The sequence below is a fragment of the Crotalus tigris genome, unplaced genomic scaffold (genome assembly GCF_016545835.1).
Source record: "Crotalus tigris isolate CLP2741 ecotype Arizona unplaced genomic scaffold, ASM1654583v1 scf7180000019244.426175, whole genome shotgun sequence".
NCBI classification, from domain to species: domain Eukaryota; kingdom Metazoa; phylum Chordata; class Lepidosauria; order Squamata; family Viperidae; genus Crotalus; species Crotalus tigris.
This window is the reverse complement of record NW_024097452.1, coordinates 117,407-143,730: the sequence shown is the minus strand read 5'-3', so window position 1 is coordinate 143,730 and position 26,324 is coordinate 117,407. Positions and strand designations below refer to the sequence as shown.

Below are 26,324 nucleotides of genomic sequence, written 5' to 3'. Positions count from 1 at the left end.
TAGCTTTTTCTTTTTCCCAAGAAAATAAAGTAATTGGTTACACAGTCCTGTCATTATCTTGACAAGGGAGATAAGCACATAGTGAAGAGTTGCACCTAAGTAAGTTTTTTTCACAGATCTTTCTGATTTACGGCTACATGAAGCAGCATTCTCTTAGGAATAGCAATGGAGTATAAAACTAACCACCCATAAAGTACAAGCCAAAATATTTGGACTCGTGACACACAATTAATTATGTCATGCTTCTCCCCTCTCCCTTTTCTTATTTTTGCAAACTATACAACTCTTCATTCAGGCTTATCTTGGTGAGCTCCTTTAACATCAGAACATATTTGAGAATTAGCTCCATAACGGGTTAGAAACTGATGGGATGGAGCTTAGCTCTCAGTAGGCATTCTGGTTCTGCAGTAGGCTGATGGCAGCAATTAGAAAAGCAAACCTACCTTTTTAATATTTGGGAGTCTTGTCTATTTCTTTTTGTTTGTTTGGCCACTTTGCAAATCCTTTAAGGTAGTATACAAAGAATATCAAAAACGTTACAATTTTTTAAAAACTTTCTTCAGAATAAAGACTGTATGGACAATGGGATAATGCTGGTCCAGGAATAGAAGTTTATAGAGAAGGTACATATCCAAGGTTCATTAGGATGATGTTGTCTTGATGGGAGCTGGAGTATGCTGACCCTGCCAATTCTTGTAGGACAGGTGGAAACAATTGGAGAAAGGTTACCCTGTAATATACAGAGCCTAACCCATCAAGGGCTTTTTTAGATAACAATCAGCACTTTGAATGGCAAGTGAAATCTAAATGGCAAGGCTTGCTGTAACTGCTCATACTTCTGCATCCTGAACCAGGAAGGGCAACCTCATATAGTCTGTCTTGAAGTAGGATCTTCTGATACAGGAAAAGAGTGCAATTAGTACATGAGATAAACCTGTGGAAGAGTTTTTCCAGCCGCAGCTGCCATTTGCTCACAGTAGAAGTCTAGGTAGGAAATCAAAATTGCATGCCAGTAAGCTGGACAGACCCTAAAAATGAAGAATCCCTAAATCCAGAGTCATCTAGTTATGTTAGAGTTACATCTAAATAATTTCCCCCAATTCTAGACCCCAATCGCACCCAGTCACTGATCCAGAATAGGATTTGCACAATTAGACATGTACAGGTTTGTATCACTTAGCATATTGTTACCTGATCTCATGCTGGTCAGTGATCATGTACAGCAGCTATTTGTAGATGTTAACAAACAGCAGGGTAAGTGACAACTGTGAAATATCCCACAAAGCAAAGACTTACTATTTCCTTCCCAGCACCAAATAGAACTGAACCTGGGAAAGGAGAACCACTGAAGCATAGTCTCTCATTCCCAACTCTCCAAATCAATTCTAAGATATTGAAAACCAGCAAGACATAAAGAAGTACCAAGAAAGCTTGGATCTGGATTGCATATTGGTTCATGAGAGTTTAGCTTTTAGCCACTGCCCTTAGATACAAGCAATTCCCTTATATGTTAGTAAGATATATTTGTGGCTAAATTCTGCCAAATGAATTCACATGATGACTATAAAACTAGTATAAAGATCTCCTAGCTGCAGGCTTTCTTGGCTTATGTTGAATCTATGAGATTTATTGAAACTGCTGGGAAACAGCCTCTTCAAATCAGCCAAGAGTGATTTTAAAGGGTGTAGGAGAGTTAATGAAAATTTTGGCTTTGTAAGATCTTCAAACACCCTTGCAGTTTTTCAAAGCTAAAAAGAGAAGCTGAATGGTGTGATGAACTGATTATTTTAATTGCCTTGCTACCCTTGGCTGTTTCCCTCTTCTGATAGAATTCATTAGGAAGGTTTGTTTAAAGGGAGACTCGGATTTGTTCTGCTCCTTTTATCAGTTTTACTATGACCTTTTTGATCCTCCATGTTACCCTAAATTTCCATTACACTCATTTTATTAGATCATACCATTTATCAGACAAATCTATTTGGTAGTATAATCCAGCCCAACTTTGTATCCAGTTTATATGCCCTTTTTTTCCTTTCCCCTCAGATTAAAATGTTTATTGATTTATAGTCAAAAGTCAACATAAAATCTTTTCTCTGCTATTACCTGTATTTCCTATATCTTGTCCTAGCTCAGTCTAAAATGACTATGTTCACTGCTTGTACTCTAGGATGCATATATATATATATATCCAAACTATTTTTATGTCATTGTAAATGTTACATTATAGTGCATTATATATGCAATTTATGATATATTTCTATTTTTAAAACAATGTTGGACTAGCAATGTTGCCTCAACATTATGGAAGCACAAGCAATAGAACACAGTCAAACTAGAGTCTTGGACTTCAAGAGAGCTAATTTCAATAAACTTAGAGAGGGCTTGGGAAGGATTCCATGGATGAGAATCCTCCAGGGGAAAACAACTCAAGAAGCTTGGGAAATTTTGAAAAATTAGATAATAAAAGCCCAGTCTAGCACAATACCAACAAAAAGGAAAAATAACAGCTCTCAAAAGAAACCAGCATGGCTGCATAAAGAACTCTCTGACAAATTGAAAGGTAAAAAGAACTAGAAAGTAGAAAGAAGGGCACATAACTAAGTCATAATATCAGCAAATAGCCCAAGCCTCCAAAGATGAAGTGAGGAAAGCCAAGGCTCAAAATGAACTAAGGCTTGCGACCAAAGTCAAAGATAACAAAAAAAGCTTCTTTCAACATGTAAAAAACAAGAAAAAAATGAAGGAAATGATTGGTCCATTAGTGGGTGAAAGTGGCAAGAAGGTGACAAGCAACAGGGAGAAAGCAGAACTATTTAACTCCTTTTTTGCATCTGTCTTTACACAAAGGGAAACAGACCAACCTATCGAAAACAGTGCCATAAAAAACAGAATAGAAACGCAAGTTAAGATAGGCAAAAAAATGGTAAGTGAGCACCTGTCCAGCCTAGACGAGTTCAAATCGCCAGGACCAGATTGATTATACCCCAAGGTTCTCAAGGAACTGGCAGATGTGATCTCAGAACCACTGAACTATATTTTTCAAAGATCCTGGAGCACAGGGGAACTCCAGAGGACTGGAAAAGAGCCGATGTAGTTCCTATCTACAAAAAAGGAAGGAAAAAGGACCCAGGAAATTACAGAAATGTCAGCCTGACCTCAATACCTGGGAAGATCCTGGAAAAGATAATCAAACAACGAATCAGCGAACACCTAGATGCAAACAAAGTCATTACTAAAAGCCAACATGGGTTTGTCAAAAACAGATCATGCCAGACAAACCTTATTGCATTCTTTGACCAAGTGACAAAATTAGTGGATCAGAGGAATGCTGTGGACATAATTTACTTGGACTTCAGTAAGGCATTTGATAAAGTAGATCACAACCTACTACTTGACAAGATAGAAAAATGTGAGGTAGAAAGCACCACCACCAGATGGATCCGTAGCTGGCTGACCGGCCGTACTCAGTGTATGGTCCTCAATGGAACCGCATCTACGTGGAGGGAAGTGTGTAGTGTGGTGCCCCAGGGCTCTGTTCTGGGCCCAATGCTCTTCAATACTTATATCAATGATTTGGACGAGGGGATAGATGGGGAACTCATCAAATTTGCAGATGACACCAAGCTGGCAGGAAAAGCCAACACTCCAGAAGACAGGCTTAAGATACAGAAGGATCTGGACAGACTTGAACATTGGGTGCTATCTAACAAAATGAAATTCATTGGTGAAAAAAGCAAGGTTCTACATTTAGGCAAGAAAAGCCAAATGCACAGGTATAGCATAGGGCAGGAGTAGGCAACCCAAAACACTTAAAGAGCCACTTGGACCCGTTTCCCACCAAAAACAAAACACTGGGAGCCGCAAAACCCTTTTGATATCTAAAATGAAGATAACACTGCATATATCCTTTTTTACCTTTATTATAGGTGTGTGTGTGTTTGTGTGTGTGTGTGTATGTGTGTGTGTATATATATATGTGTATGTATGTATGTGTATACACACACACACACACACACACACACAGGTAAAAAAAGGATATATGCAGTGTTATCTTCATTTTAGATGTAAAAAGAGTCTCTTTCTCTCTCTGTCTCTCTCTCCCTCCCTCCCTATCTGCCCTTGGTCTGCCACTCCTCTTCCCTCCCCCGCCCGCTCTCTTTCTTTCTCTCTCTCTCTCTCCCTCCCTCTCTCCCTCTCTTTCTCTTTCTCCCCCCCTCCTATCTGCTGCTCACCTGGCAAGCTTCAAGCTGTTGTCCAACAAGCAACCTCGTCTCTTTTATGACTCATGGACTTCAACTCCCAGAATTCCTGAGTCAGCCTAGCTGGGCTAGCTAGCTCTCTCCTGCCCTTCCTGCTTCATGCAGAGACGCAGCAAAGGGAGGAGCTCCGCCCAGTAAGCTTTTCAGCTCCTCGGAGAATACTGTGAGTGCACTCTCTTTTACACATACACACACACACAAAAAAACACAAACACACACACACACAGAGAGAGAAGCAGGGAAGCGCAATTGCCTCTCTCTGTCTCTGTCTCTCTCTGCAAAGGCAGAGGAGGCTGGGAGCCACAGGGGAAGGCCCAAAGAGCCGCATGCGGCTCCGGAGCCGCAGGTTGCCGACCTGTGGCATAGGGGGTACCTTGCTCAATAGTAGTAACTGTGAGAGGGACCTTGGAATCCTAGTAGACAATCACCTAAATATGAGCCAGCAGTGTGCTGCAGCTGCCAAAAAGGCCAACACAGTGCTAGGCTGCATTAACAGAGGGATAGAATCAAGATCACGTGAAATGTTAATACCACTTTACAATGCCTTGGTAAGGCCACACTTGGAATGCTGCATCCAGTTTTGGTCACCGCGATGTAAAAAAGAAGTTGAGACTCTAGAAAGAGTACAGAGAAGAACAACAAAGATGATTAGGGGACTGGAGGCTAAAACATATAAGGAATTGGGTATGTCTAGTTTAATGAAGAGAAAGACGAGGGGGGACATGATAGCAGTGTTCCAATATCTCAAGGGCTGCCACAAAGTGGGAGTCAAGCTATTTTCCAAGGCACCTGAAGGCAGGACAAGAAGCAACGGATGGAAATTAATCAAGGAGAGAAGCAACCTAGAACTAAGGAGAAACTTTCTGACAGTTAGAACAATTAATCAGTGGAACAGCCTGCCTCCAGAAGCAGTGAATGCTCCAACACTGGAGGTTTTTAAGAAGAGACTGGACAGCCATTTGTCCGAAATGGTATAGGGTTTCCTGCCTGAGCAGGGGGTTGGACTAGATGACCTCCAAGGTCCCTTCCAACTTTACTACTACTACTATTATTATTATAAATATTTATTTATTTTTATTAAATATAGGCCAGTTTGATCTAATGGTTAAGGTACCAGGCTAGAAAGTCAGGAGGCTGTGAGTTCTAGTTTTGCCTTAGGCATGAAAGCCAGGTGGGTGGCTTTCTCTCAGTCCAATTCGCTTCATAGAGTTGTTGGTGCGTGGAAAATAGGAGGAGGAAGGACTATTAGGCATGTCTGCCACCTTGAGTTATTTATAAAAATAATAAAAGTAGGATTTTTTTAAAAAAATCTAAAATAAATACAGTTTAACTATTTTAAATATTCACAACTGTAGAAAGAAAAATGATCAAAAAATCAATAATAAATATATAAATAGTTATCTATATATTCTTTGATAAACAATGGAGGGAGTATGGTGCTATCACTTTACTTTGGGACTTAAAAGAGATATATCTAAATATCTCAAGGATTTATTTGGGTGAAACCTTGAATTCACAGGTTTTTCATTCGGTTTTATAGGTGAACAAAATGCTGGCATTTTGATGCTTGCCCCTTAAGAGTTTATGACTGAATAGAGATATAGATTAATGGAAAATGTCTATCAAATCAGTGTTGACTCTTAGCAACCACTTAGATCAGGGGTCTTCAAACTTGGCCCTTTTATGACTTGTGGACTTCAACTCCCAGATTCCTCAGCCAGCGTGGCTGAGGAATTCTGGGATTGAAGTCCACAAGTCATAAAAGGGCCAAGTTTGAAGACTCCTGACTTAGATTTTCTCCATGACAAAAGACACATCTACATGAAGGTAAATGATATGTTGTGATAATGTAGTCAAATCACATGACGTACATGTAAGGATACCAACTATGAAAAGCTGGAGTTACATTGTAACATCACAATGTAAGTTTTTTATTCTTTATGTTGTGGTTATTACTAGATGCCTGTGTGGTTATTGAATTAAATGTCTAACAGATTCAAGTAGAATCTTGTATTTAAATCTTGAATCATACATTTCAGTGAAAACATGGTCAGATTTCTTTAATAGTGATCTCAGACCTCATATGTATTCAGTTTCCATAGAGGATATTCCTTAGCAGTACTTGGTGTATTACATGACTGCCATTCTTTGCCAAGTTATTTGTGGATAGTGTAGTAATTTGAGTGTACTCATGCACCCATCATCTGATCCAGGATTTCAGTTTATATCTTTTTGTAATTATAACCATTTATAAGAAGTTTTGTACATATTTTATTTTTATTGGAAGGAATTATAGCCTGGCACATTCTAGAAAAGAAAAAAATTATTTTCCAGTTGAAAGCCAGGCAAAATCTAAAGCAGCCTTTTTACAACTTAAGTTACTTTGGTAGCAATGTCAGAATCTACTTCATCCAATCAAAATTAGGAGATAAACCCAAACTCTTTTTAACTTTTTATCTTTTTCATTTTGGTCTATTTTCTTTAATCCAATGGAGATTTTACGCATCTAATTAAATGTGCAGATGGGTCCGAGATCAAGAACCTATAGTCAAGTGTCCTAGAAATTGGGGTTGATTTAGTCATGAGTGCAAAACATCTTACTTGTCCTTAAGACTTTATAATTCTCTGCATAGGTGTTGATGTTTACCACATCTTACAAATGGATTATTCTGTTCCAATTAAAGCCTAAACAAAAACTGCAAGAATGCAAAAATGACATTTTGGTGTTATTTCAATTACAAACATTGGAGAACATTTCACTTCCATGTCAGCAATGACATCCTGAGGCTACACACCTTAGCTGGAAATCAGCCTATAATGCTTTTGATGAAGGTAAGTATGATAAGAATTGCAGCATAAAACTCCAGCTGAAATCATTGATTTATAAGGCAATTCAAGGAATGTCCTTGCTGCCTATTAGATTTCTTCTTGGTTTTTTGTTTTTTACCCAGTTTGTTTTTATTTAATATCTTATTGTTTTTATCCTCCTTAAACCATGGGCCCCACACTCCTCCATTAAAATTTGGGTTGCTCCTGGGGTCTTTAGGTGGGTAGCGAACAGGAACGGCTGTTTTATTGAACTGGGAAAGCCTTCGCAGCAGCTGCTTGACTATACTTGGATATTTCCTAGAAAGATCCTCTCGTTCATAAGGATCAGCCGTGATATTGAACAACCACACAGTTTTACCAGCTGTCCATGAAACCCGTTCATTGTGCCAGCGATTGGGGCCAACATTACTAAAAGATTGAGGAGGGACCCAGTCACCATATCCTGGATTTCCTGTTAGTAGTTTCCAGTGGTTTACACGGATGGCTGACTGAATGGCAGTGTTCCATATTCCAAAGCCAGCTGCCCAAGAACCATTTTTGGCTTTTGTGTATATGGGATCAATATTGTGTAAAATATCTATTCTTGGAGACCGCCTGCCTTCACTGATGGTCTCCCACACATCATAGCCATCCAGTTGTATATCTTCATCAATCTGCCCTTCTGCTAAGGTAATAAGTGTTGGAAACCAGTCAGTTATATGTATAAGCTCCTTGCATATACTTCCCTTTATTTTAAGTAAAGGGCTATGAACAAAGCCAATGGCTCGAATCCCTCCCTCCCAGTAAGTACCCTTGCTTCCTCTGAGAGGCCAGTTATTTCCACCAGCTGTTGGCTGGCCTCCATTGTCTGAGGAGTAAATTATAACACTGTTGCTATAATAACCATATCGCTTTAATGCATGGGTCACATTGTTGATAGCTTCATCCAAGCATGCCAGCATAGCAGCGTATCTGCGCCGATTGATATTATTAATTGATCTATAATGTTCATAATACTTGCCCGGGGCCTGAAGTGGTGAGTGAACAGCTTGGTATGCAAGGTATAAGAATATAGGTTCTCTAGGGTTATGGGAAGCTAAGATTTGTTCCACTCTTTGAGTGTACATCTGTGTAGAATACATTCCATTGTCGTGATCCCAAGCAACATTGTCATTTTCATATAAGTCATAGCCACACATTCTAGGGCTGTCACATTTGTAATGAGTGTAATAATCACCACTACCCAAAAGAGAGCCAAAAAAGGTATCAAACCCCCGTTGAGTTGGCATACATTCTTTGCGATAAAAGCCCAAGTGCCATTTGCCAATCATGTGGGTTGAATAACCTGCTTCTTTCAGTTTGTGAGGTAGTGTAACATTGTCCAAAGGCAGGCAGTTTGGCTGGGTGGGCCGTATGACAGAATGCTGAAGACCTGTATGGATTTGATACCTGAAAGAAAGAAAGAAAATACACCTTAGATAAAGGAGATACAATGTAAATAGGTATCATACATAGGATGGAATGCACAATGGAGCTTGGAGCACAGATCTATCCATCTTTACCTGGAAGCAAGCCCACATACATTCCTTATGGTTCTCAAGCTAAATACTAGGTTCCAGATCTGAGATTTTGGATATGTTGTATGAAAAGTCATTCTTGTTGAAACACTTTAGTCAAGAAAGGTATTCCTTCTTTATCCTCTGAGGACTCTTTGCCAAGTGACATATGGAGGGTGGATACAAGACTTTCTCAGTTATGGAACCTCACCAATAGAGTGCTTTCTCTAAGATGGTATGCTTGGCATAATGTCTTTCAGACACCAGGCAAAGCCAGTTCTCTTTTCTCAGGCATTTTTACAGTTTTAAAATCAATATGGTTTTAAGATTTTAAGATCTAACTGGAATAGTGGCCATTTTGTTTCCTACGCTAAAAATTGTACCTGCATGTTATTGTTTTTATTTATTTATTACAGTTTTTACATTTTTTGTAATACTTTAAATAATAGTAATCCATAAAGACCATTTTGTTTACTGGGTGGATTGAAAGAAATAATCCCCGTGACTTCATTTATTAGTCTAAATAATTATTGGATCTTCAAATACACAAAAAACTATATTACAGAAGACAGGGACCTATATGAACACTAGAAAGGAAAGCTGGATGGAATTTGATGCTGACTTGTCATGCTAAGACCCATTTCCTGTAGCATGAGAACTTTAAATAAAAGCAGATCTTCCTGTCCATCCAACCCCAGCAAAGCAATCTGAGAAAGAATATGCTTACTTATGAGCTACTTGTACAAATACCACAGCCAAAAAAAAAACTATAAAAAGAAGCTTGGAATGTTTAGATTTTTTTAAAAAAAAAACTTCCACAATTTTTAATTATTCACATGCATAAATATACATTATATCTTTAATCAAAAACAGCCCAGTTATCATTCCAACTAATATATGGAACATATGCAAGGAATCCTCAAGTTTATTGTGTATGGAATAAGCACTATGTCACCCAGATGACATTGTAGCAATTACATTTTTGGTTACAAGTTACACAAAATGTAAAACAATGCTTTTGAATTGCGATGGTGGAGAAAATGTCTGAGATCAGGTTGGACTGCTAGAAAGACCAATTGTTCAATACTAGAATGCTCACTAGAAGCATTAATAATGAAGCTAAAGGTTAAATATTTTGATTGCATAATGTAAAGGGAAAAGTCAAGGGAGAATACATAGAAAAATGAAAGGCTTTCGAAAAAGAGGTGACAATACAATGATACAAGGAAAAACTTAAAAAAAAACAAGTGAAATTATTTCAAACAAGTCACAGAAGCAAAATGAATGGCTGAATAACATTTTGAAAATGGAAGAAATATACAAACACAATTATCTCATTCACTGAAAAGCTTGAAGTCCGTGCTCTTAAAGATAAAAGTAGCGGGAGGTAGGGCCCACATTTTCTGAATGTATTTAATAGTCCACATTTTCAAAAAGTTGCAGAAGCAGTGATTTAAATCTACTGTCTTGCTTTGAAAAGTCATTTATGTTGTTATTATTTCTTTCCTCTAAGGCTGTCCTGAAGTCCATTTGTGTAATCTTGTTATTTTCAATTGATACCTTTTACATAAGACAACATATTTGTCAAAAATAAATATTTGAAAAGGTTAAAGGAATTCTTGTAGCACTCTTAAGAGGACTGCTGTAATATATTCTTCATCTTTCCTGGAATTTCAGAGCTGTATTGTATTGAATCTATGTGTGTGTGTGTGTGTGTGTGTGTGTGTGTGTGTGTGTGTGTATGTTTTCTGAGGTTTTCGCAGGTGTTTGTATGTAGGTCTTTGGTTGTTCGGGTTTTCTCCCGCGTAAAATTGGAAGTGTCTTGGCGACGTTTCGACGAAGTCCCATTCGTCATCTTCAGGCTGGTGTTTTCAGCTTCGTGCTTCGAGCAGCAATGTGTGGTCTTAGCTGTTTCTTCCTTTTAACTGCCAGTGGGGGTATGAACTGATTGGGTGGGAGCTTGGCTGTGTTCTGATTGGGTGGAGGTGTGTTCTGATTGGTTAGGGGCTTGGCTGTGCTCTGATTGGCTGGGGGTTGGCTGTGCTCTGATTGGCTGGGGGGTTGGCTGTGCTCTGATTGGCTGGGGGAGTGTTCTGTTTGGTTGTGCTCAGGTTAGTCTGAGTTGCAGGGGGTTTAAGATTTTGGGCTGCCTTGCTATTTTTTGGCTTCGCGTTCGTGGTCGTGCCTCATCTTCATGGAGGTGTCAGTTTGCTTCATGTATGGATTGGAGGGGTTTAAAGTGGCTAATGATGCAGCTGTGGTCTGGCTTCTGGTTTGTGGTCGTGCCTCATCATCGGTGTGGCTTTGGGTTTGCTTTTTGCATGGATGTGTGGTGGTGACATCCTGTGTGGTTTTTGTGAGTGTGGGTCTGATATCATTTTTTGTGTTTAGGGAGTCGTTTGTCAATAAGGGCGGGTTTCCAAATGACTGGTAGGCGGGAGGTATCATCTCGCTTGTTCATGCTGTGTGGGCGTTTTTCTATCTCGATGGTTTCTCTGATTATTCTGTTATTAAAATGTTCACTTTTGGCAATGGTTCTGGTATTTTTAAAGTCAATTTCATGTCCTGTGGCTTTAAGGTGTTGGACCAGGGAAGATGTTGGTTGTGTTTTAAACCTGTGCCTGTACACTTTTACTGTTCTCCCTTAATTAAAGACCACCCCAAATACTGTAACATTTGTTCTCGTGCCCTAATCACGCCAGCTGCTGTTTTTCTTTCCTGTTCTGTATCTCCTGGGCACAAATCTTCTGAAGGAATACTCTTCAGAGAGAGTGTCTAATTTGGGAATTTATTCTAATTTGCAAGGATTATTCCACCAGCTAGTTTAATATCTCATTAAGCATGTTTCCCATTGCTGAATTACATATTATATATCATTAGCTGTTATCTGTTAGCTGTTATCAGAATATTTTTAAAAATCTTTTAGACATTTAAAATAATAATGGTCTCTGGAGATATTGCAAATAAAAAAATGTTATTTGTGACAATTTCATAATATGGATAGAATAAAAGTAATTATCATATGCACGTATGAATATTCTATTGAAATCTCCCTTGGGTAGCTTCATTAAAATATTTAAACTGCTCAGTGCTCCTCCAGGAAAAACAACAACATATTATCAAGATTAAAGTTTTAAAGACTAGAAGACTTTATTCTACAAATTGATTAAAAAATCTGTTTAAAAGTCTATCCATTGCACATAAAATTCCACAACATTACGTCCTCCAGCAAATGGCTAAGTTAAATTTCTATTATGGGAACTGTAGACAGTGCATCTGACCAGTAACAAATTGGGGAAAGTTGTTCAGTGAATGCCAATTATAGCAGAATTTTGGAAAGCCACTGTCAAAAAACAGCTGAACCTGGGCTAAATTGGTTGTGTGATTTAGCATGAAACAACCTTTCATACTAGTTAATCATTAGTTATCATTCAGCTAATTCTATATTAGCTCTGTATTCTATTATAGAACCACTAGCACTATAAGAAATATTTGCAATATATGTTCATCAGAAACTGTTCAGACTAGATGGAGAAACTTTTATTCTGGCCTATCAAATGTAGCATTAAGTTGAAAAATTTTGCTTGCAGTGAATTACCACTTTCCAGTGCTTTTTTTTGTAAGAAAAAAGGTGCCAGAACTCACATCTTGTTAATTTTTTATTTAAAAAATTATATATTCAGTTCTTAGCAGGACCGGTGGTTGAAAAGTAATTAGTTTTTTTTTTCATTTTTAAATTTGAGGTCACACTTTTACACTAAAAATTTAAAAAAGATTTTCAATTCACCAACGATTTTTTAAAATAAATTATTTACCTTTCGCACGTAGTCAATTACTGTACACACCCCCACATGTCAGTTATGTAACAAAACATAATGGTCGCCACCCGCAGTAAGCACTCAGCACGTTACTACACAACCAATCACAAGCCGAGCAGCACCATCACAACCAGCACAGACGAAGTACGCATGCATCGGACTCAACACACAAGCAGTCCGCATGCACCGTTTTAATGATTTTGCCGCCGACCTGCTACACTCGACAGGGCGATTCAAGTCCACATGGACCAAACATCAAATTTTCAAAAGTTACTTTTAAAACTTGGAAAATCTGTTGAAAAAAAGTGCCAGAACTCCATTCTGGTGCGTTCTATGACAAAAAAAAGCACTGCCACTTTCTGAACAGATATTGAAAGGTTTCTTATTTTGAAACTTACCTGGGCAACATGATCTTGTTCAGGGGTGTTTCTTACCTCCTATTTCCTAATTTGTTCCAGATCATTATGCATTTTAAATTGTTCTAGCAGTACTGACTTTCTAGGTCCTGACCTATGTATGGCAGTTGTTTACATTTTATAAAAATACATTGCCATTTAAAAAAAAACAATATAACAACCAAATAAATTCATAATAGTACAAAACATTTTTAAATAAAAAGAAACCAGTATTTATTTCCTTAAATAAAATCATTGTTAACATGATACATTGAAAATAAAAAAAATTGAAAAGCTATGAAAAAGACATTTGGGAGATCATTCCTTCTAAGTCAGATTCTCAAGCCATCTAATCTAGTGCTGTCAACACTGACAAATTGCAAGTCTCCAGAAATTCAGGGACAATATTTTTCCTGGTCATTCCTGGAGTTGTTGGAGACTGTTCCAAAGATCATGGAAAAAGAATTGTAAAGACAAGAAAAGGCCTTATTTCCAAGGGTTATCTCTTGCCTTTTGTTGATGAAACAACTATTCTCTACTATTCTACAGTCCAGAATTTTCTAACTGGACTTTAGTATAATTAATGCTAGCAGAAATTGATGAGAGTTGCAATCCAATAGAAAATACTAGATGGGGAGTGGGCAGGTTCATTCAGATCATGAAACAGTGGTAGAATTAGCTATTTAGGTCAATGTGCTTTTGAAATATTTGTGAAATCAATTTCCTGGGTAAGGATGCATTCCTAGCTAGGAAAATATTATCCCAAAATAAAAATGATATGCAGACAAGATTATGATTTACATCTTTTTTTTATTTTCAGGTATAATAAGAGAAGGTGCTTTCTGTTATTGAAAACACAAATGTCCCAAACACCATGTATGCGTGCAAGATGAAATTACTTTATCTCAGAGGAGATTAGCTTCATTTCCAAGAACAAGCTCAACATTAATTTTAAAAGTATCTTATATTGGGTTTTGTACGGGAGTTTTACTTTTGTAAGCCTCCCGGAGTCACCTTGAGTTGTGCAGCCATATAATTTTTTTAATAAATAAAATAATAAATATACTTATGTATATTTGTGTGTTTGTTTGAGAGAGAGAAAGAGAAAGTAAACTGACTTTTTTGGCAATACCTGTTGCCTATTTGAATACATCAGTATAGAACAAGGATTAAAATAAGTCAGCTGAAATGTATCATAACATTAAAGACTAAGTACTTGAATCATCTGACCCAGTTTTGCATGCATTTACATTACCCAAACAGACTGATATACTCCTTCAAATTATATTGAGGATTGTTTCTTGGAGGGACAAGGTAAACAGATTAAATTAATTGGAAAGTCCTTTTTTATTTGCTTTGAGTTGCAATTGTTTTGGAAACTAGATTTTCTACTCTAGCAGTTGAAAGATAGATACATGGTTTTTGGCTTTAATATCCAAACATCCAAACCAATTTAAGACTGCAACAAGTTTTGCAAATGCAATTATATTTTCTTCTATTCTCTCAGACTAGCTACTGTTGTTTGTTATTATGGCACCATACTCAAACAACTCAGCAAGTAGATCACTTGGCAGGCATTTTACTAAATCAGTTAAAAAGTCTATTCAGGTTCCCTCCACTCTCAGTTTTACACTTAAGAAGGAGAAAAAAGCAAGTGCTTTCAGTAAGCAAGAGTTGTGTATCCCTGGACAATAAAGAACAATAGTAATACTAAAGATGTTAATTTAATAAATATTAGATACTCACCTCTTAATTCAATGACATCATAGTTAGCCTTCAATTAAATTTTTTCCCTACTCATTTTCTCCCGATGTCATTAAACAAAATTTACCTTTGTGTTATATGTATTTTTCCCAGGCAGAATATTTATACTTAGCTCTGTCCAGCTGTCTATATATTTGAGATACTCTATAACTTTATATGAGACAGAATGTAAATTCTCATTAAATGTATTCATAAATTGTGATGGAGACATTGCAGAGGTCACTGTATAGCTGATATAAATAAAAATTTGTATTTTACATAGACATGGCAGCTTTCTGATAAGTTATGTGAGCTTTTATTTTCCACATTTTGAGCAGTGCATAAATATTCTGTGAATTGCATTTTTTGATACCAAGAGTGAGTCAACTTCCTCCTTCCTGAGTTGTGTCATCTGTGTTAAGACTCATTATATTCTCTACAGTCATCAAACAGCAATCCCATAAAAAAGAAAGAGTCCAAAAAATAAAGCTCATGCTGCAGAACTGCTAACTCCACTCTTAGCATTAGTAAAAAAAAAAAAAAAAAAAAGCTGCATAAAATAGTTTTGCACTGTTAGCAAAGATTGATGGTTGAAAGAAATCAATTCAGATACCACTATAGAATATTCAGTATGATAGAACACTTCCAGAGCCAGTTGCCAAAGCAAATTAAATGAGCTCTTAAGCTCTTCCAACAAGAATGATGTTCTTGGATAGAGAATCAAGCAAGGAGAAACTTGAGTTCTAAGCACTTTGTTTCACATAGTTCTACACAACCAAGGCAGGAAGAAAGTTAAGAAAGAGTCTGATAAATAAGGTTTCCAGACATCTGACAAAGATGGTGCTAGCAAAAAGGAATTAATATAAAGCCCCAGTAGCTCTACTATCTAGAACACTGATGGTGAATTTATGACACGCCTGTTAAAGGAGACACACCATTAAACTTTAGGTGACATGCCAGTATTCAGTAAGACCTAACAACAACTATTCTTGACAACATGCCCTGTTTCATGTGATGTTTGGAGGCTGTGAATATCAGATGTGCTCTCACATGGCCTTCAGGCCCTCTGGAAGTCCCATAAGAGATAGATAATTGCTTCTATTTTGTTCGGTTGACACACCTACAGAGTCAAGTTAGGCATTTTCTGAATTTTTGACATCCTGAGCCCAAAAGATTTCCATCACTGAACTAGAATATTTTGTAGTGCCAATTCTTTTGGGACTTTCATGTCTTTCTTTTTCTTCTTCTTGTGCCAATATCCATTATCAGACGCTGGCGATCATGTTGGTGATCCTGTTTATCTCTTTAGGTTATTAAATTTGATGACATGTTTTAGAAGTCAAAAATAAAATTATAGTTGGCAATTGATACAATATTTGAAATAATATTTGAAGTAGTGGTATTCCAAGCAATCAGATAATAAGCAGACAATCTATGATTTTAGCACATTCATCTCAGTGACAGAAGGAGTTCAGAAAGTCTGAGTGACAGAATCAACCAAGCAGTAGTTCAAAGAGAGTGGCAAGGAAAAGGCTGCGGACAGCATCTTAAAAGTGATTCCTTTTATACAATGTTTAGTTGTAGGAAGAAAAAGAAAAGAAAGAAAGAAAGAAAGAAAGAAAGAAAGAAAGAAAGAAAGAAAGAAAGGACAAGATTTTCTTTTTTAGTTTCCTGCCATAGCAAAGTGGGAGAATTTCCCAAGATAAAGCACTCTCAAACACACACATACAATATTTGCTAAGAAAGAGCAGCTTTTGCACAGAACTACTTCCCTTGCGAATGGAGAATAAAATAGAATATTTCAGGAATGAAGATGGAGGCAAGGAGATGCATATGGAAAAAAAAATCACCTTTGCAGCTTTGAGCTCTTTGTACATAGAGTTCTGCTCTCTTTTCTTTCAATAGGGCAGTATATATAAAGCTCAGGGTTGAACTAACAAACTTCATCAGTGTTGCACTGATGATATTACTTAGCCAGGTAATGAAATATCTGCAAGCAAACAACAAAGCTCAGAGAGCACCAAGGGCTTCATAAGTTTTCTAAAACAATAAAAATAAAAAAGCCTTTTATTAGTGCTATTATTGCTTAAATATTGTAGTGAAGTGGGAAATAAAAAATAGAGATGTAAAAAGATATAGTATAATAAAAAAAGACATTGTAAAAAAGTAATATTCAACATCTCTGTGTTAAGGGCCCTGTTTCATAGCCTTATTATTGATAAGAGTTTTACTTGGTGTCATTTATATTTATTTTATACTTGTTTTAATTGTTTTAATGTCTTATGGGTACCATCCACAGTCAATTGTTGAGATGAGCACTTACAGAAATTAAATAAATGAATAATATTTTCACCCTCTTCCTTTTATTTTTCACTACCATCAGTTGTTACTTAGATATTATACTTTCTTTAAACTTGTACAGATGGTGTTTATATCTATTGAAGTCTTTTAGTTGTTCGTTAATTTCTTTCTTATCTTCAAAAGCTATGTTTATATGTTTTAGCTTGCCTTGCTCTGTAATATGTTGTCTAAAAGGGAGTCATTCCTGCTTGAATTTGGTTAGACTTCAGTTATAAATATATACCGCCAGTTTCACCATTGCCTCCTATTCTCCAATTTTGCCTCAATATCATATAATTGGCAAGATTCTTGTTTTTTCAGTATTGTGCCACTTTCTTTCTGCTGTCAGCATTTATTTCAATAAATTGTGATATTTTTCATTCATACTCTCATGAATCATTTGTAATAAATGGTTACAAAGTGTTTTAAACTGAAATTTTATTTTCGCAATTCCCTGAATATTTTGATATATTCCTTTCCAGTACTTTTGAATGGTCAGAATTATTACTGTCAGGTTAACAAATTTATGTTTCTCCTGATATCAATATGAATCCTTGGAAAAATGGTGTTTCTTGAGGTATCACCTCTATGACTGTATCAATGCATACAGCCCTTCAGCACCATGGTTGAAAAATAAGCAGAAAAGGTGGGAATAGATGAAGCCTACATGATCACACATTCAAAACGAGGAGTTCATGTAGGTACATTCATGATATGGATCTAGATGAGATATCTGTCTCTCTCCAGGCCCCAAAGCAATGTAATAAATCATCGTGTGTGTGTGTGTGTGTGTGTGTGTGTGTGTGTGTGTATGCAGAACGAATCCACTCAACTTTCCCAGGGTTGCTGGGAGCCCCAAGATTCTGTTGGAAATTATAAGAGGGGTTCCTACCTGAGAATGGTGGAATCAGCCCATGTGTGTGTCATGACACAACTGCCATCATTATCTCCCCCAAAACATTGCTTTACTTTTGTTGTAGACAGAGGAAAGACGGAGAACAAATGCTTCCCAATTATTCTCCCATTCTATTGAGAGATATACATAACAGATATTGTATGTTGAAAAAATATCTTTTTGTACCCAAGTTGTAAAACAGAGCTTATTATCACAATGTATTTTGTATTTTTTTAATCTCCCTGTTTTTTGACATATTACCAGTAGGTCTTGGGGTTTTTTTGGCTCATAGAATTTTTTTTTAATGGAATGGAATATTGAAATTGTATTTAACACATCTTCTAGCCTTTTAAAGTAAAAATCTACTGAAATAAAGCACTATATTTTAAATATACTATATCCCAAAAGCACATTATCTTTGGCTCATAATCCAACACACATCTGGTTCTCTTCTATGCAATACAATTTGCTTCATATGGTGGAAAGTTCACAAGTATAGAAAGAAAGGAGTTCAATGGTAAGCTTAAATGGCTCTGGTGCTATAAAATGGACATGTTCCACCCTGTTTAATGGAACTTTCCTCGTGTATAACAAGCCAAGTCCAGCAAAACTACTTATTATATAAACATATCTGAATATAAGATACAGTATCTGTGACTCAGATTTCTGCTTTATGAAGACCTTTGAAATGTCAGGCTCTCAGTCAATTAAAAAGACTGTCAAGATAAGATTACTAAACTGGTCTAGTCTAGTCAATATTCTGCGGTATTCATAATAAAAGAAAACTGTCAGGAAAAAGAGAACATTGGTAAGATAACTAAAGCTATTTTGAGTTATTCAGTGATCAGGAATGGAACTGAAAACAAAATGACAAAATGATAGAGGACAGGTTTAGAAGACTTATAAATTGAAGAGGAAAATATATCTTGAAAGGGCATTTTAATATGAAATTGATTAGGACTCCTTATGTTCAACTGCTGAAGAACCAATAAACTTTGTCAAGTGTTCCATTCATGGTTATACTATAAGACACCCATCTACAGTACAAAGAAATAAGAGGAATTGGAAGGACCCATTGTAACATTACAAGTATGACTGACACTTCTTAGGAACTGAAGAATGGGTGGAATGTCTACTATATTGCATGTTGTTGTAAAAAAATTTGAATGTCCATTATTCATAATAAATTAAATGATCAAGCTAGACTTTTCATCTGACCAAAAAAAGGTAGTGATGACATGTTCTTGCTATAAGTAAGCAGAAGTATTCTTACAAAGGGTACTACATTGTAGCTATTTTGGAAGTTATGTGAAAGTGAACACATATCTTGCATTAAACAATTGTCATTTGACATAATATTGTATAGTTCCAGCAGAGAAAAATGTGTTCTGCCAAGTGCTATAAAATGAACATTCTTGAGAAATACAGTAGTAGAAAAAGTCATGGAGTACATTGAAAAAGTGGGAGTAGATTAAATATAAATATCAAACTAATTACAACAGAGACAGCAACAATGGAGACAGTAAAAGTGTATGGGGGAGGGGTATTTATTGCCTTTTAGGATTAACTATCAACAGTAAAGGAACCAGCAGTCAAAAATACACCACAAACTACTATTTGATAGAGCAGACCTGAAAGCTTTGGAAAAGATACCGAGATGCTGAGATGTGTCGATACCTACAAATAATAGTCATGTAGGCAATGGTCTATACTGGCAAAAGTTGGACTTTGAAGAAGCAGAATAAAAAGAGCATTGACACTTTTGAAATTTGGTGTTCAAGAAGACTCCAGAGAATATCGTGGACAGTCAAAGGGAAAAAAATCCTCAAACAATTCAACCCAGAGTTCTCACTTCAGGTACAAATAGCCAGTCTGAAAATTATGTTTTGGATATAATATGAGAAGACTTCTCCCCTTAGAGAAGTCTATAAACCTTGGAAAAAGTAAAAAAAAAGAAATAGGGAGGACAATCAGCAGCAAGATGACCTCAATTACAATAGTGACTGGTGCATTATTGGAAGACCTGAACTATCATATTGGGAACACATCCTCCTTGATAAAAATTTACCTTTTTTATCACTAAGAACTGATACTGACTTGATGGAGCATAATCAATCAATCAATCAATCAATCAACCAATTTAAATGCCTCCAATAACTCACCAATAATTTAACATTGTTTATGGCTAAAATCAGGAGCGTTTATTGGTTTTGTATTGATTTATGTTGGAGTCCATCTATCATTTTATTTCCATTAACTTCTTTTGACTAAAATTCTGGATTTTCTGTTTGCTTTGAATACTACAGTTATGAATATTTGCTGACATTTCAAGAACCATTTACATTTCGCTACCTCATGAACCATTAAATCGCACAATTCTGATACAGAGATCCCATATAAGAAACATCCATTTTCTCAATTTTTTTCTTACTTTGTTATCCAATGACTACAATAGATTTTATGCTCTTAGATAATTATTCTTAAATCTTTTTGTATCATTAAGTGACTTTCTCAACTGTTATACATCTAAATTTATCTCTGCTAATAAATCTATATAATTTATATATTTGTTCCATCTGTAAATTTCAATAAATGAAGAGAAATCAGGTAAGGTGAACTTAAGCACAATGCTGTAAAGAGAACTCACTGACATGGCATTAATCCAGATAGTTAAGACTATGGTGGAGAAACGTAGGCAAGGAATGAGAAATTTAAATGACTCTTAATAAAGAAAACTTCCTTTATACACACACACACACACACACACACACACACATCAGTAGGCAGCTCCTTCAGACTATAGATCAGCGGTTCTCAACCTATGGGTCGCGACCCCATTTGGGGTCGAACGACCATTTTACGGGGGTCGCCAAACAACGCGATCCGCCATTTTTCCCCCTCGGGGTGGCGCCGCGCATGCGCGTCGCACATGGGGGTGCCGTCGCGCATGGGGGTGCCGTCGCGCATGGGAGCGGCGTGTCGCGTCCATGTGACGGGGGTCGCCGTCACACAAAGGTTGAGAACCGCTGCTATAGATGATATCTACAGCTATAATTTTAACAATTATATGGGCATACATTTCTTAGTAATAAATCTAATAAACATTTGAAGTTGTAGTATATGACATTGAAAGCATTAGAAACTCCAACAGATTTATGTGTAAGACTGGCAGTAATATTAATTACATGAAGAGAATATTTAAGCATGCCCTCTAGCATTCTTCAAAGATCTGAGAACATCACAGAAAAGTAGTCAAACTTTGATATTTTTTCTCTACAACTGAGACCAGAACTACTTTTAATATATGTAAGCAAATAAATAGATGTTTATATAGAAGATAACATTTTGATAGTAAGCATATTTAAACATTTTTAGAAGATGCTTACAGACTCTTGTTCAAGCAAAGTCTCTTTGGAGATGTTCTACAACTTAAAATATCATCAGAAATTAAAGTTAATAAATTCATCTCCAATGATGTATTATTTTAAGAGTAAACATGACCCTTGAATTTGGTTCAAAATGAAATACTTTAGAAATAAACCTAAAGGTACTTTTTCAGAAATTCAAGGAGAACATCAGGAATTGCTTTGAAATCCTGAACCTCGTTGATAGAGAACCAGAAGCATTATGGAATGAACTTAACCTGAGGAAAAGAATGGCAAGTATGTTAAAACAGTATTTTGATATGCTCCCCCGTATCAAGTTTTATTGGATTTGAAATTTGGCAAAATTGTATATCTTTCAGCTGACACATTTCTGATTAGATAATCCATAAATAATGCCACAAAAAGGAGTTAAGATTTTAAGATGACAAATGAAACGATCTTAGCTTTCATTCATCCACTTGAAACTTTAATTTTACAGGTGAAAACCTCATGGTGCAAAGGCCCTGATTTATGTCTTCCCAGGAAGACAGACAGGATAAATAAAATCAGGTCAAGAATGATGCTATTGTTCTATGGTAAGACTGATTTTACATGATTTTAAAACCATGTAAAGATATTAAGTTATACATAAGTGATAGGTCTATTTCATTAATTAATGTGAACAGTATGATTTTAACTACTTTATTGGTTAGGTGGTTTCAGAAGGCAATCAACTCTCCCAGTCAAGGTTTAAAAAAAAATAAACAAACATTAAATGCAGAACCCAGGCAAACAATCAAGGATCATTATAGTGGGTTTTTGACAGTATGTACAGGAGAGGGTCTACCAAAAGAATAGTGAAAGTCACTGCAAACAGATGTCCTGATATTTATATATTTCAGAAAGGAAAGGAAATGATGCAGGCATACATACGCAGAGGTAACAGATGATATAAGCATACATATTAATTAAATAATAGATCTCAAGTTATTTCTCTCCCTTGTACTGTTAACTATCTTTAAAAAAATATCTTAATAAAAAAGAAACATGTCTGTGGATTGTCACAGGCATATTGTGATATGACTTGTGTGAGCTGGACACACCAAGGCTACATTCTTTTACTGTATGTTTCTATTCTATTTACACGTTACCATTCTTCAGAAAATTCCCTCCCACAGGCAATTTATATTTATTAATTGATTGATTAGATATAGCTGAAGACAGAAAGGATTTCAGGGCTTTTTTTGTCATAGAACACCCAGAACAGAGTTCCGGCACCTTTTTTGGATGGAACCTTGTAGGGTAGGCAAAGCGGGTTGTATGACGTGTGAATTCCCGCACTTTTTTTTTTTTCAAAAAAAGCACTGCTAATATCTATAGTTTCAGAAAAGCCCTTCAATTTAGTTCAGATTAAAATTTCGAAGCAAGTAATTAGTTTTGCTGGGTTTCTAAGGGATTTTGTTTATTGGATTAAGATGTATTATTTGCCATGGTACATTACAGTATCAGAAACCACAACAGTGCGGTATCTGGCAGGCTGCCACTCCACCCTTGCTTTCCAATTTAATCCTTGATTCTTTAGCTAGGATTATATGGGAACCTTTGGGCAATGTGGGTTTTGCTTTGGTGGGATATTATTTTTATAGCCCAATGATATTTTGCAATAAATACACAGGATAATTTATATAGGTAACACAGTGTTTTAGAAAACTTTCTGGCTATAAAATTAACTGGGATAAATCTTGCTTACTTCCATTATGCTCTAGCGCAGCGGTTCTCAACCTGTGGGTCGCGACCCCATTTGGGATCAAACGACCATTTCACGGGGGTCGCCAAACAAGGCTATCCACCATTTTCCCCCCTTTTCTTTAGCTGTGCTACTCCCTCTTATTCTATTGGCTTATTCTATTGGCTTTTGATATTGGGGCCCGGTGGTTGCCTTACCTGCCTTGGGCTGGGCCAGCTGGTGGCCCAGCCGGTGGTCGGTCTGCGCTGTCTCTGCCGCTTGCCAGCTACGCCTCAGCCTGCGCAGGGGGCAGCACCACGCATGTGTGGCACTCCTGGGCAAGGAAATACAGGTAGTCCTCGACTTACGACCGGTTGCGGGGTCGCGGCATTAGGAAGGTTGAGAACTGCTTCTCTAGCACAGGGGTCTTTAAACTTGGCCCTTTTATGACTTATGGACTTCAACTCCCAGAATTCCTCAACCAGGCACGCTGGCTGAGGAATTCTGGGAGTTGAAGTCGACAAATCATAAAAGGGCCAAGTTTGAAGACCCCTGCTCAGCATATCATTGCAGTATGTAAAGAGTATAAAGATCTGAGTTTTGTGATTTCCACTGATTATATTCATTAATTGGGATGGCATATTCCCCCAAAAGATTTCTAAATAGGTAAAAATATGTTGAAACTTTAAAAAAAAATTATTAAGTATAAATAGATGTATTAAAATTCCATTGTGTCTGAGAGTAACAGTAATTTTATTAAAATGTATATTGTCCCTTATTTGATTTATGATCTTAGAAGTATCCCAGTATTAATAGCAAAAAAATTTTCAGGTTGATACATTATTTAGGAAATTTATTTGGGATGGTAATCCCCCAAGGCTTTCATTAGCTGAACTACTTAAAATTTGAGGAAAGATGGTTTAATTTATCTGATTTGCAAAAATATCATTGTACTGAAATTATATCAGTCATAAATATGTAAATCAAAATTTAATGCATCATAATGCTTTATGGCCTTTGTTGGAAAATTATTATTTATAGCTTCAGCAATCATGATATAAGTTCTTAGAACATCTAGTAGGAAAGAGTCTTATTTCCAAGACTACAGGCTGGGAGAAATCTTTGGGCTATATTGTGGTGTAAACTGGATTCTGATCATGAATTTAACTCTTCGGAAAAATTCTACTTTAAAAATAGATGATAAATATTTATTGGAAAATATGGGTGGAAGCCAGGATAGCAACTTTTCCTGACTTTAAAGAGAATTGGGTCATCTGAATTCACAACAGTGGCCATATTTTCAACTTAAACAAATTTAATGGCTCATTCTGACCAGAAATGTTGGCTGTTTCAGAAGCATATGTGATGCTTTCCTATTCTGGGAGTCCACAAATGTTAAAATTGCCAAGTTTGGAGACTCCTGGGCTAAAGAATTGAAATCTCCAATACTGTCTCATTAATAGATTCATGTTCTTAAACATGTTTAAATGGTATTGGTATTTAAACACATTTAAATGGTATTTATACCAGCTGATTAATAAGAAAGATCCTGTGAATCTTTCGACACTTTGGGAGGAATTGTACTTTATGTACGTAAGTGGTTTATGGGGAAATTTTTTAAATAAAATATTAAAGATATTAATGTGATATTCAATTATATACCACAGTTCTGGAATAACTGTCCATGAGGAAGTATGATTGTACCACTGAAAAATTGGAAAAGTGATATTATTCCAGATAGTAAAGACTGCCTTTGAAAATGTGTAACTTATCTATTTCATGCTTATCAAAGAATGAAGTGATATGTCCTTCTTTGGCATAGGTTTTATGATATGATACAATAATATTTTCCATTAAGATTATCATAAGCTAATGATTGTGAGTTTAATTTATAAGGTAGGTTTTTTTTCCTGTTTCATTTCATTCCTTTCTTTTTTGATAGTATGGATTGTTTAGTTTGATATTTTTTATTATTTTATTATTATTATATTCACAATTATTATATTCAAAATATTATGAAATCAGTAATTTTAAGAATGGATTTAATAAAGTACAGGTGTTGATTTGGGCTTCCAATAAGTCCCCATTTCCAGGTGTAATATGTTAGTCTGTAATAAACAATGTGGAGTTGTGATGCTTTAAAAAGAAAATGACCTCATAAGATTCTCTCATCAGCAAAATAAGATTCTCAGTTTACTGGAAGTAAGTCCACCCACTAAATTCAATGAGACTTAATTCTGAGCAGTCATATTTAGAATTGTGCTAAACTGATATTTTAGAATATTGTCAAATTTGTGTGGTGTTGTCAAAGACCACTTGGGAAATAAAAGAGGACATAAGCACACTAAACTATTTTTTAAAAAAAGACTAATCTATTCATTAAATAAAATAAACATCTTTTTTTTCAGACAAGGTCACTGAGATCAAGTTAATGATCACACACACACCCATATCACCTACCTCCCAGTGATGAACTGACTTCTGGACGGGGTGCACATTGGTTGGACATAGTAATTCTCTAGCTTAACTCCTTCCGCGGCTAGTTTATCCAGAGTAGGAGTCCGGATCTCTGAACCGTGATAACCAACGTCTCTGAAGCCCTGGTCGTCCGCCAGAATGAAGATGAGGTGGGGCTGGAAAGGGGAGTCTTCTTCCAACTTGGCCGTCCCGTTCGGTCCCTCGGAGTCTTCTGCCGTCGCCCCAGCCAGGTAGCCTTGAGTGAGGAGGCTGAGCACGGAGAAACCGGCCAGCAACCACCCGGCTCGCATTTTCCCTCGGCAGAGCCGGGTTCAGCGTCGCTCGTCCCTTCCACTTCCCTAGGAGAGAAGCTTCCTGCGGCGGAAAGAGAAATTAGGACTCAAGAAGTCTTTCCAAAGAGGAAGGGTTGGAGGGAGGGCGAGCCCATGGCAGACGTCACCCGGCCAAGACTCGGGAGTGTCCAGGGTGGGACGGGAGAGGAGGAGTCGAGGTGGTCCCGGCGATCTCCAGCCATCGACGGCGCGCTCGGCAGCTTTCAGCCGCCAATACTGACCGCTCCCTGCTTCATCTTAACCTGGCCTCAACAACCTGGGAAGGCTGCAGCGGAGCTCATGCCCGCTCGCTGCAGGCAAACCGGGAGCTCGCCTCCTGCCCCGGTCCCACAACTGGCGGGACAGACTCGGGGAAAACTCCCGCGCGCACCCGCTAAGCTCGCTCGGTTCGACTTCCCGGATTTCTCCAGGGAAGAATCGCTTCCAGCCAAATGAGGCTTCTCTCCTTCTCAAGAGAGCTAAGGGAAGACCCGCCAGGTCTTCGCTGCCAACCGGAGCGCCGGCGAATAACTCCCGCTTCGTTTCCTTTCCCCCTCCGCCCGTCCGCCTCGCTCCCGCCCCGCCCTTGGCGAGGAAAGGCCAACCGAGCGGGCGCCTCCCTGCCTCGGC

The 26,324-nt window shown here is 37.1% G+C and overlaps 1 protein-coding gene across 3 annotated transcripts; it reads right to left on the bottom strand.

Moving 5' to 3' along the window:
- On the bottom strand, positions 1-26,270 carry ARSJ (arylsulfatase family member J). Of its 3 annotated transcripts, none has more exons than XR_005558866.1 (3): positions 25,366-26,270; positions 7,055-8,516; positions 1-894 (listed from the first exon to the last, which is right to left on the bottom strand). XR_005558866.1 is itself a non-coding variant. In XM_039361288.1 (2 exons), the coding sequence occupies exons 1-2, from the start codon at positions 25,671-25,673 to the stop codon at positions 7,133-7,135; spliced, it is 1,692 nt and encodes a 563-aa protein (XP_039217222.1). In that variant the 5' UTR covers positions 25,674-26,269; the 3' UTR covers positions 6,057-7,132. The 3 variants fall into 3 exon arrangements, 1 of the variants encoding a protein (XP_039217222.1); XR_005558867.1 differs by having other exon boundaries at positions 1-891; XM_039361288.1 differs by lacking the exon at positions 1-894 and having other exon boundaries at positions 6,057-8,516; positions 25,366-26,269.
- Positions 26,271-26,324: the final 54 nt, after the last annotated feature.

Excerpts from the sequence above, each read along its gene's own strand:
- ARSJ (XM_039361288.1), bottom strand. The coding sequence starts at position 25,673 with ATGCGAGCCGGGTGGTTGCTGGCCGGTTTCTCCGTGCTCAGCCTCCTC. Across the intron at positions 8,517-25,365 it reads AGTCAGTTCATCACTGGGAG|GTATCAAATCCATACAGGTC; the intron begins GTAGGTGATATG and ends TCTTTCTTTCAG.